At 40.3% G+C, this 12,108-nt stretch overlaps 1 protein-coding gene across 4 annotated transcripts in view; it reads right to left on the reverse strand.

The window, feature by feature from the left end:
* The window catches only part of Optn (optineurin), a 40,077-nt gene extending 31,306 nt beyond the window's left edge, over nucleotides 1-8,771 (reverse strand). Inside the window, exons 1-3 of one of the 4 annotated variants that reach the window (XM_047521486.1) lie at nucleotides 8,569-8,771; nucleotides 1,607-1,783; nucleotides 556-758 (exon numbers count right to left, since the gene is read on the reverse strand). In XM_047521486.1, coding sequence (XP_047377442.1) covers nucleotides 556-758; nucleotides 1,607-1,772 — 369 coding nt within the window. In that variant the 5' untranslated portion in view covers nucleotides 1,773-1,783; nucleotides 8,569-8,771. Of the gene's footprint in view, nucleotides 1-555; nucleotides 759-1,606; nucleotides 1,784-8,558 lie in introns of all 4 variants that reach the window. The other 3 variants (XM_047521487.1, XM_047521485.1, XM_047521484.1) reach the window with 3 other exon arrangements.
* Nucleotides 8,772-12,108: the final 3,337 nt, after the last annotated feature.

Below are 12,108 nucleotides of genomic sequence, written 5' to 3' on the forward strand. Positions count from 1 at the left end.
ACATCTCTGACATCTGCTCTTTAGTATGAATGCATTTCCCGGGTTATTTGGGTCAACAAAAATATGTCTCTTTCTCTTTAACCATGACAACTCTACAGCCAGCCTCCTATCACAACATGGCACTTGACAAGTCATTTTTCAAAAGGAAATATAAAGTGAATTCTCTCTTTTAGATTGAGAGAAAGGACAAGGCCAGTAAGTAAAAATACTGAGTAGTAGATGTTCTAAATGTAATATTTTTATTAGACACATAATCTAAAAGCTAACAATTGGACGGTTCTAAGTAGAAGTTCATCTACATTGCTGTAAGAATGCAAAATACTGATTTATCAACTCAGTATTCTTTTGACTACAATCAATATGGTTAAAGTCTTACAAATTTCTTTTCCCAACAGGGATTATACATGCTTAAAACTGCAATCAATTTTTTTCACAAAAACACTGTAAAATACTAGTCCAGCCTGAGTCATGAAAGGTTTTGATCTAGGAGTCTAGACAAGTAATATTCTATTGAAAATACTAAGAAATAACATCATAATTTATCAGTCTGCTCACCTCAAATGATCTTTCTGACTTCCCTTTTAGTTTTCCAAGCTCTTCCTTCAATTTTTCATTTTCATGACTCAAGGCCATCAGGCGCTCTTTGGCTTCTTTGCTCTGTATTTCAAAAAACTGGCGTTCTTCCTTCTGTTTCTCTGTCCAGGCTGAAAGCTCCTCAAATCGCCCTTTCATAGCTTGATTATTTAGCTTCATGGCCTCTGTATGGGGGTCAGAATGAGGAAGTTACACACCAGGAAAATGGACCAAATGGGCCCACAGCCCACTTCACCACTTGGCTCTGGATTTAATCAGGCCAGCCTTGGCCTGGGCCCAAGGGTCAGGGAAAAAGACTATAGTAGGGTGAGTGGTATTTGCTTTTAGCCAGGACAAGTGAGTCTAACATTTCTAGTCTTTAAAGTACAAAGAAAATAAAATTGATTTGGATACCTCCACTATAGCCCAGATTCCCATTTATAACTAGGGAACTAACAAAGGTCCTATCACTCTGTGATGAGAACATCAGTTTTGCCAAAAGTCACAGCTTGACATATCAGAATGCTTCCTATAATGGGGTTGTAGCTCAGTGGTAGAACACTTACCTAGCATGCATGGGGCACTCGGTTCAATTCTCAGCACCACATATAAATAAATAAAAATAATAAAATTCCATCAACAACTAAAAAAATTTTTTTAAAAAAGAATGTGTCCTTTAACTGGTAATATTTAGAACTAAGTATATTCAAAGTAGCCATCCTTTCTTTTCCCTTTTAATAGACTAAATGTCACTATACTATTTCCCTGAGATTAGAATACTTTTTTTTTTTTGCAGTGCTAAGGATCCATCCCAGGGCCTTGCACATGCTAGGCAAGCATTCTACCACTGAGCAACATCACCAGTCCCCGGACAAAATATGTTTTATTCTTACCTGTATCAAGACGTAAATAACAGAAAGCATTTAGCCCTACCAAAAGCCATTCTGGACTCGTGTAGGAGACTTATTACAAAGGAATTATGTTTCATAAAGGTCCCAGGTGAGTGGAGAACACAGGTTGGGGAGCTACTCACCTTTCAGCTGGTGGTTCTCAACCAGGAGCTCCTTCATCTGCTGCAGCAGCTCCTCTGGGGTGAATGTGTCCAGGCTGGGGTGAGACAGAATGGGGGGTCCATTTCCTGTGGTCTCAATGGGACTGTCCCCCTTTTCAGTCAGGCAGCTGAGAGGCTGGTGGGACATGGTAGCTGTTCCTATGGAAAAATCACCAAATGAAAACATAGCTATGCTCCCTCCACCAGGGGTGACCTTGAGTCTCAGGGATCCATTAGTAATTACTAATATTTATTTACGAAGTTGCAAACTTTCTCCACTTGCATTTTGAACTTTTCAAATTCTTTTTTTTTTTTTAAACAAAAAGGCATATCCCAGCTTCAGGGAAACCTGTGCATGTGTACAAAGGGGTACATACAGTGAGAGACTGGAAAATGAGAAGGAAGGGTATTTGTATACATGGGCAAAGTATCATTAAATAAATTTTCCCATACAAATCTTTAAGTTCAAATCGCCTTACTTTGAGTAAATTCTATGGTATGTGAATTATATCTCAATAAAGCTGTTAATCTCCATATATTTATGTCTTGTATTTTTGGCTAAAAGGGAAGAGGAGGGTTAACATTTTTTACAATGCTTACTTTGTGCTAAAACATCACCAAAACATGTCATTGCCTCTATATTCTTCATTAAAACTCACCCAGATAACTATTATACTATGAGGAAACAGTTTCCTGTTTGTTTGTTCATGGACAAGAAGTGGCACAAACAAGTATCAAAGATGATTCCCATATCAACCCTATCATATAATAAAGGTGGTACGAAATACTTGAATTTCAATATTATATGTTTCATAGCATACACCAAAAAAGATTAAGAGGGCCGAGGTTATGGCTCAGTGGTACAGTGCTTGCCTGGCATGTGTGAGGCACTGGGTTTGATTCTCGGCACCACATATAAATAAGTGAATAAAATAAAGGTCTACCAACATCTAAAAAAATATTTAAGAAAAAGATTAAGACATCCTGTTATTTCATATTCTGAAAATATTTCTGCACATACCACTTTATTTTGTATAGAGGTCAATGTGAACTTAAAAATATAAGATACCAGTAAATACCGACTCTATTTCTTTATTACACACCATCCAAACAGGTACATCTTTCCAATGACTGGTTACATGCTCTATGAAAAAACTTCCATCTTCACACTTTATGATGTTTTTCCATCAAGAACTGAGGGGGTGGATTATAAAGTTATACAAAATAAAGACTACTCCTCCCTTCTGACACTGCATAAATATGCATTCACACACCCTATTCTACAAAGATAGAAGTGGCTAATGTCTGGACAGAGATCTGGAAAGCCAACTATTCTAATAAATAATACAAGACAATTTAAAATCCATCTACCCAACAAATAGATAATAAGCAACGAGGCCTGACATACAACTCTAAGAAAGCAGAAAGCCACTAACACCAAAGAGGACCCTAGGATGAAGAAGGGAGCAATACCATTTTTAATGGGAGAAAGACATTGGTCTCATCCCATCAGCTCCTCATGATTACAGAACCTGTGTGGATCCTTTAAATCGTGCATAAAATTAGTCACTAAAAGACACTGCAAGAGAACAGACTTCTCTTTGACATAAAAAGAGGCAGGGGTTTTGGCTCTCTCCCTGTTCTTTGGAACTGAGAGGCTGGCACTATGCTTTTGGTTGGGAAGAACTTGTGGGCAGAGACAATGCTACCACCAATAGAGACAGCAGTTCCTGCAGCCCACTGGCCATGTGACTTCTTCCTAAAGCAGTCAGCACAAAGAAGTGCATACTCATGAACTATGTAATAAGAATGGCAACTTTATGAAGGGAAAACACTGATAAAGCATTTTACTCAATTGTGAACATTTTGCATTTATGTTTTACACAACCAAACTGATCTAGAAAAAAGGTATCATGCTAAAGTGTTCTATCACTTAGTATTAGGGAACTAAAACAGATTGCTCTTCTCTCCCCAGCAAAAAAAAAAAAAAAAAAAAAAAAGAAGAAGAAGAAAAAAGAAAAAATTGAAATAAACTGCCAATGTCTGATTTTCTGTGAACTTATTTCTGCGCAGAATGATCTTGGTGCCAACATTTCATTAAAATGGGGTTTTCCTTTTTTTTTTTAAATGGGGTTAAAATAGGTTCCTACCTATTTTGCAGAGGAATACTAAAGTTCTAGGTAAAAGAGCTAAATTTCCTTAGGTATTCATTGATTACACTATAGTTTGCAAGGGTGCATTTAACACAAACACACAAACACACACAAACATACACATTTTTTTTTTTCTTTTCAAGTACTAGGGATCAACCCCAGGGCCTTGTGCATGCTAGGCAAGTGCTTTACTACTAAGCTACACCCACAGCCCAAAATATTTTTTTAAATATCTAAACAATTATCTGGAGATGTATTGGGTTTCCTCTTTTTATATGCACAAATCTCCCCTTAGTTGTTTTTCCAAGGGAGAAGGAATTGAGAGGGAAGGGAAGAGAAGAGGGCAAGGGAAGGGAGAGGGATGTTCCCTTGGAAAGTATTCAGATTTTTTTCTTCCTTGATCTTCCTTGAAACCTTTACTGAGTCTACAGATAAAACCTTAATAAAGATAAAACCGGTTCTAGGTGTTATATCAGTGTTTCTAGCTTTTTCAGATTGCACAGGTTTTATGAGGACATTGGAAAAAGCAGAGTTGTGCTAAAAGAGACAGTAGAAAATCATATCATTAACCAAATGCGTGGCCTTGGGAAATCACCTGACCTCTTGTGATAACTCACTGACTCATATAGCAGATGATATGCTTTATTGTTGCTCTCAGCTCAGTAACCATGTGAAAGGTATTCTTTGGTTCCTAGGATTATAATCCTACTTTACCCTTTAACACAGACATACCTTCATGGGCATGCCTCTCACCAATACATATACCTGTCCTAGTTACAGCAAACTCTTTTTTTATCCAGTATTGTTAGGGGAAATTAGTTTGTAATTCAAATATCATAGTAAATAAGAAGTTAGCATGCATGGCAACCATAGCATACAAATACTATCAAAATTTTACTTAAAGTAATTTAATATAATTTTATATATAAAATAATTTTATATAATAATTTATATTTATATAATAATTCATATATTTTATATATTTTATATATAAAATAATTAAAAATAATTTTGGATGACTCAAAGGGTACTTTATGGTTTCAGAATATTTTGGAGGAATCATTATGAGTTATCACTGTACAATGCACATGTGAAATATTTATTGGTTAGAATGTCAGTTGGGGAAAGCTTAATTATAAGTTGTAACATCACCTTGAGCTAGTTTCAATTGGGCAAAAATGGGTATGTTATAAATTTTTGCACATGTATTCAAAGATTACAGAAATTGGAACAATGCCATTTAGTCCAAGGTTCTATCTAATAACAGATTTTCTCATAATAATCCAACTGACCTCAATCTGAAATGTGTCAGTTCTAAGAAAAGGTGATATTTAATAATGGAAGGATTGAGCACAGAATTTGTCAAGATTTCACCAGTAAGGAAGACTGAGAACTATCTGGTAGGTAGAAGGTCAAAAGCAAAAAAATCAAGATTTTATTCTCAGATCTGTTAGCTAAATTCCTGACATCATACATTCTTAATTCCAGAGATCAAGTAATTATAGCAATGACTTGACATTGGAGACATGGATATAAATTTCATTCCTAAATTGACCTTAGAGATAATCTAGTCCAACTTATTTACAGCAAGAATGTCTTGTCTAGTTTCCATGGTACATGCTCACAAAACAGGTTTCAATGACAGAAAACATGAGCAATGACTCAGGTTGTAGGCACTCTCTCTTCCACTTCAGGATTGCTGATGGCCAGAAAGTTGTAACATGTCAAGTAGAATTTACCTTATACTGACTTTTACCCACTGGACACTGGACACAAAATAAGCTTAGACCCTTACCCTGGTGCAGTTGTGCTTCAGATTTGCTAATGAAGTATTCATGGGCTCAATTTCTACATGGATAAATTACATTTTTTGTTTGTTTGTTTGTTTTTGGTACCAGGGATTGAACCCAGGGGTGCTTAACCACTGAGCCACATCCCCAGTCCTTTTTATACTTTTTTTGAGACAGGGTCTTGCTAAGTTGCTTAGGGCCTAACTAAATTGCTGAGGCTCTCTGAACTAATAGCTGCCTAATCCTCCTGCCTTTAGCCTCTCTGAGCTGGGATAAATTAGTTTTAAAATGAAAACTTGTCTCTTGATCAGAGACAATAGTTGGCTATTGGCAAACTCCAGTCTGTATTCACAGAGGGACTAAGATTCTAAGATTGTATCAACTAAATTCACCACACTGGAAAAAGAATTCAGAGTATTTATGCATCCTACCAATGGGGTAAAAGAAGGCTTACCATTATATATTAAGATTCTAGTTTGATTTGGTATCTTTCTAATATGTAGAAAATAGAAATAGCCTTAACCTAGTCACCAAGCAGGAATCTGGAAGTGATGCTTGATTCTTCCAATTCCCTCTTCTGCCAAGTTTAAAGGATTATCAAATGCCTGTCTCTTTCACCCACTAAGTGCTTCTAAACCCACCACCTCTTCTCCATCCCCATAGGCTTAGCCAGGTCTTCTTACTTTGGACTTTGGCAATGCTGACCTCCATTGAGAACAGGGTTTTTGTTTTGTTTTGTTTTGTTTCTTCCTATTTTGTCTACTGCTATACCCCAAGCACCGAGAACATTACATACAACATATAAGGAAAGGTTCAATAGATACTTACTGAATGAATTTTAATAGTTGCCTAAATGGTCTTTTATCTCTTTCCATTTCAATCCCATTGTCTCTTCTATAACATGAAGTCATCACCTGAGTACAACTATTCTTGTATAAGACAGAGTTCTATCAAGACAAATATGGCCTTTCAGGTCTGGGTTCAACTTGCCTATCCACCAGTGTCATCTGTCACCAAACCACTCATACCCAGGTACAATGAAAGGCTCATGGTTCTCCACATTCTTAGCCTCTGCACCCTTGTCTCTCTTTTGTCATCTGCCTTAGATGTCTGACTTCCATTTTGCCCTGGCAAACTTCCACTGAACAGTTCAATGTCCATCTCAAATATGATGTCCTGTGTCAATGAACTCTTTCTTCTCCTAAGCACCCAAGAGCAATTTGCATTTCTACCTCCTTGGCCTTCCTTCCCCACACTTACTGTCGTCATCTTATGCCCGTCTATTTTCTCTCCATGTTATTCTTACTAAAGACTGCATGCAGCAGGCTTCCAAAAAGTGTTTGCTGAAATGAAATGAAAATACAGCAAAATGAAGTATTTTTAAGTCTAATACCTGTAAAATGTTTTCTGCTATGTAAGTGACAAACCCCACATGCTAGTATTGTTGTTTTCCTACAGTTCTATGGCATTCACTTCCAGATTTTTGAAATCAACTTTAAAACTTATTTTAAAATAAAACTACTTTTTACATCACTGCAAAGGCATCTAAATATTATTTCAAAACATACATTCTACTATTCCATTGTCATACACAGGCTTAAGTGAAAACAATGAAAACATTAAAAATAGATTTTATTTTTAAAGGATTTTAATATTTCCTTTGCCTTTTGTTTACTAATCCATAAATTCTAAAGAACTTATTAAATAGGCCAACTCTCTATAAAATTCTGATAAGCAGATTTGAGAACCAGTGGGTATTTTTCAAGGTGAGAATACCTACATGCTACTACTTGAGATTCAGAAAGAAAAGTAATACACTGATCAATTCCTTTTATTGGGAGGGACACTTAGATCCTGTTTCATAATATTCAACCTAAAGTTTCACTGTAAAACAAAGACTACTTTTATAGTGTTGTACACAATATGTAAAAAACTCCTAAAATAGGTTCAGTGGAAAAACAAATCAAACACCGGGCAGACTCAAATCAATCCTTGTCCTCTACAAACCACACTCAAACTTCACTTGTCTTGTCCATTCCAGGGCAGTCCCTGGGCTTGGCTTCTGCTCTGGGTCCTCTCTAGTACAATATTAATGGGCCTGTCCTGGGAGGCAGCCTTGGCTCCCCACCTCTTCTTTCCCTAGGTCAAAAGAGCAAGGTAGCTGCTCCTGTTGCAGTGCTGCCTTGCTAGTAAGTTCTTAAGGCGCCTGATGCTGTATTCTGTATTTTTCTAAGGCTTTAGCTATCTATCCCATCCTTAAATACCTCTGTGGCACATATTTCCATAAACAGTACTGTGGTGGCCAGGTCAGGCCAGAAGTTAGGTTTCATTTCTTCTGAGCCTGTTTATTGCCTCAGCTTACACATTTCTGACTGTAAAAGCAATTCCTCTGAGGTTCTCGGCCTGATCAAACATCCATTCTCTCTTCCTCTGCTGTTTATCTATCTGTATAGCTACATAAAGTATATATCTACATCTATGTATATTTCAGAGAGAGATCACACACCTTCCCAGACAAAACTGTTTACGTTGACCCCTCTGAACGGTCCAGTCAGCCCACCACCTTGGAAAGGGGTCACTATTCTTTACAGTGCCTGGAACACCTCATTAAGGTAGTGTTTTCATGTCTTCCAATGATGTACCTTTAACCACTTCCTCCTACGAGAGGACATTACGCTCAAAACACCTCAGTGACCTGCAGAGTAAGGAACCTGCAACTAATCAAGCCGGTGTGTTTGCCATTCTGGGGCTCAGGGTCCCTTTGGGGTGGCCACCCGGGTTTCCATTTCACAGCAGGTCATGATCCGGGCCTGGAAACCCTCGCAAGGCGGTTGTCCCACGGGAGGGACGCCCCGTGGACGCCCCACCCCTCGTCACCTTCAGCCGGGCAAGCTCAGGCCGCAGTGAGCCGGGCGGCGGGAACAGCTTACAGGGCTGAGAGGCGCTCGTCAAGGAAGGAGCCACCCCCACCCAGTCCCCGCCGCCTCCTACCCCAGCTCACCCGCCGCCCTCGATCGGCTTCTCTCAGTGTCACTGACCCCTAGGCATGGTGCCCCTGGAGGAGAGCTCCAGGCCCGGATGCGGACGCCGGCCGGCAGATCTGCCGAGGGCGGCGATCGGAGCGGCGAGGCTCGGGGGCTTACGCTCAGCCTCGCGACCCGCCCGGCGCCGCTCAGCTGACCGCAGCGCCAGCCCCTCGCCTCCGCCCGGGAATTTCCCAGTCTCCGCCCAAGCCACGCCCACGGCCACGCCCCTCGAAGCCTCGCCCAACGTCCCGCCCCTCCTCTCTTCTGCGTGTGCCTAGCATTCTACCCTCACCACTTTCATGCAGAGCCAGCTCCCCACCCAGTGAGTAGGGAAAACGCTGAGGTGTCAGACAGATGGCGTTAATTAAGATAAACTACGAATTAGAAGAAGCGTGTGAAATGGGTCTTCCCTGATTTGCTTCTTGCTATAGAAGATCAGAGCAGCAGGAGGTGGCTGCATCTCACGGAAAGAGGAGGAGGGTCCCAGGCAATTTCAAAATGAAGACTTCATTTGTTTTAAAAACAACCTTAAATCTAGGTATAGTTAACAGCATTGCCTTCCATACTAAAGGCACCTCCTCTTTTGCCTTAATTGAAAAAAAAAAAATGCAGGATGCTGCTCTGGCTCTTATTCTTCCAGATCTTTTAACACATGGATACTTCAGATGCCCCACGCAGGTGGGATTAATGGATTGACCTGGATCATACTTGTGAAGCAGTCTTTGCTGCTGTGGGAAGTATTGATCTATTATACCAAAGAAGGGAAGATGCTTCCACATTAGACATTAGAATTAAAGGGTAGAAAACAATAGGAGAGAAGAAGAACCCTCCTGGTTTGCAATCCAACCACCGGAGAAAGCATCAGTGAGCCATTGCCATAGGACACAGACTTCATCTGATCACAAGAGCAAGGACTTGGTAAAAGCGTTGAGACCATCAAGGGGATCCCAGAGCAAGACAGGTAAACAAATTAGGGCGGGATCTCAGGTGGTCTGGGAAAGAGACTGTGAGCAGGTTTGTGCTTAAGGTGGAAAAGAATGTCATAACAGGGAAAAACTTAATATAGGAATAAAAGTGTTGACTGCTGCTCACATCAGTGGAAGTAGGCAGCACATGGATACTAATCTATGCCTGCTCACAAGTGGGAAATAAACAAAATCCTAATCATTGCCAGGATCCATGGTGCTTGCCTATAAACGCAGATTCTACAGAGGCTGAAGCAGGAGGATCACAAATTCTGCTGACCTGGGCAATTTAGTGAGTCCTTTTCTCAAACTGCAAAAGGGCTGGGAATTCAGCTTACTGATAGAACAATTACCTAGCATGTGGAAGATCTTGTGTCCCATTAGCAGTAACACACACTCACACATACTCCTAACCCCCAAAAGGAAAAAGACAGAAAGACCCTCTCCTGGTATACTGGAAAGGTGTAGTTTTGCTATCTAGACCTCCTGCTGCCTGACTCTCAACAGGCCCCTGGTGTTAACTAATCTGAAAGGGGGATCGAGGTCTGGAATATAGGACAAAAACAGTTTCTCCCATATTCTCACTCCACAATCAACTCAGAAGAGTTCTATGATTTCTGGTCACCAAGAAGTTGTGTGTGTGTGTGTGTGTGTGTCAAAATATTCCCCCCTACCACCAATAACCAGTTCTGCAGGTAACATTAGCTGGGTGTCCTTTAATTCAATTCTAACATTATCTACCTGGAAATGGTGGCAGATCCCACAGGATATGGACTCAGTCCCACAGGACTGACCCCCCCCCCACTTCCAAAACCAATTGCAATACCCAGGTTGTTTGACAGGAGCTTCTGACTAACTATAAATTCAGGTTTCCAGGAACCCCTCTGTTTAACCCCAAGGTTACAAATGCCACAAGCATACTGTTTACTAATCACAAAGAAAGAAATTGGAGGACTCAATAGAGGGATTTTGTATATTACAATAGAGGGTTGCACTGCACCTAGAAGCAGGGGAAATATACAGAATAGGTGGTACACCCACTACCCAGGTGGATTTCCTCAGATGTTTTATGAGTACATTCTTCCACTTAACAACCAAGGTCACTGTTTTGCTCCTCATCTATAGATTGGTGACAAGTTTCCAATTTTCCCTCTCTATTTTATTATCACATTGTTTAGAGTCCTTCTTACTGACTTCCTGGAACAACACACTTTCTTAGGTACAAACTAGTGTTTACCCCAACGCTCCACCTCTTCAGTGCCTCAGAAGCCCCTCAATGTCTCTCACAATCTTATACTACCCCATGTCTTCTGGAAAGTCCTTGGTACAGAGCTCTGGAGCCCTGCATTCATATCTTATAAGGGCAGTACAAAGAGTAAGAACCTATCGCAAGGATGTTAAGTAATTAAGATTGCAAATCCATTCCTTCTCATCTGCAGGTTGGACTACCCAGGTAACGTCTTTGTGCTGCAGGCACACAGAGTTCTGAGTAGATCCAGCAGTCAGGCTGTTTGGCATGATGTGCAGCTTCTGTTGCCCAGTCCAGGAAAAGGTAACGTTGCTAACCTGTGGAGAATATGACAAATGTTTAATAGGCACCAATAATGGCAAATCAGCTCCATGAGGCAGTATACAGGTTACTGTATGTTCTTGTGTTAGTAGAGTAGCCTGCACAGTAGTCTTGCCTGGGCAAGTGCACCATGCCAAGTAGTCTGTTTGCATTTTAGGGGCATAGAAAGAATAAGACATTCTGGAATATACAACTGCCATAAACTGATACAAAGTATTCCTCAGGTGTACAAGGGCAATATCACCTGTACTTGTGAAGGCCAGGTTCCCCCCACACAGTGGGATTTACTTGTAAGTTTAGACTTACAAGTAAAGTTTAGAACCACAAGCGATCATAGTAAGGCAAACCACCAGGGGCTTACTTGTACAGTCCATGGTCAACTAATACTCCTTGTCTCTGATATTATGTTTTAAGGCACTAGCAATAGTAAGTTGTTACTTGTGCCCTAAGCCAGTTTCAGAAAATGTCCAGTAGATGTGTTCTTTATCTTTAACCTTAACACTGGTGGCCATGGGTGAGATAACATGGAAAAGTCTGCAGGCTGCTGATGTCTGGGTTTCTCATTTAATGCCCTCAGTGCTTCAGGCAGATAAGCATTCCACTCCTGCATAGAGTTGCCTTCAGTCCTTAAGACTTGTTTCAGTGGGCCATTCATTCTTTCAGTCAGTCCAGCTCCTGCTGGATTGTACGGCAGATGGAAAACCCACAATATGTCCTGGTCTCTAGCCCACTGTTTTATGTCATGGCCTGTGAAATAATCTCCTTGGTTGTTCTCAATTACCTGTGGTGTGCCATACATGGAATTCAGCAGGATCAGTCCCTTAATAATTGCCTTTTAATTGACTTTTTTACTGGGGAAAGCTTGCATCAAGCCTGCAACTATGTCTACACCAGTCAATGCATAAGGGGTCCCTTCTGATAATAGAAGAGGCCCAATGTACTCTATCTGCCATCACCAAAGAGGGACATCACCTTGTTTG

Source organism: Sciurus carolinensis, chromosome 12 (assembly GCF_902686445.1).
Source record: "Sciurus carolinensis chromosome 12, mSciCar1.2, whole genome shotgun sequence".
NCBI classification, from domain to species: domain Eukaryota; kingdom Metazoa; phylum Chordata; class Mammalia; order Rodentia; family Sciuridae; genus Sciurus; species Sciurus carolinensis.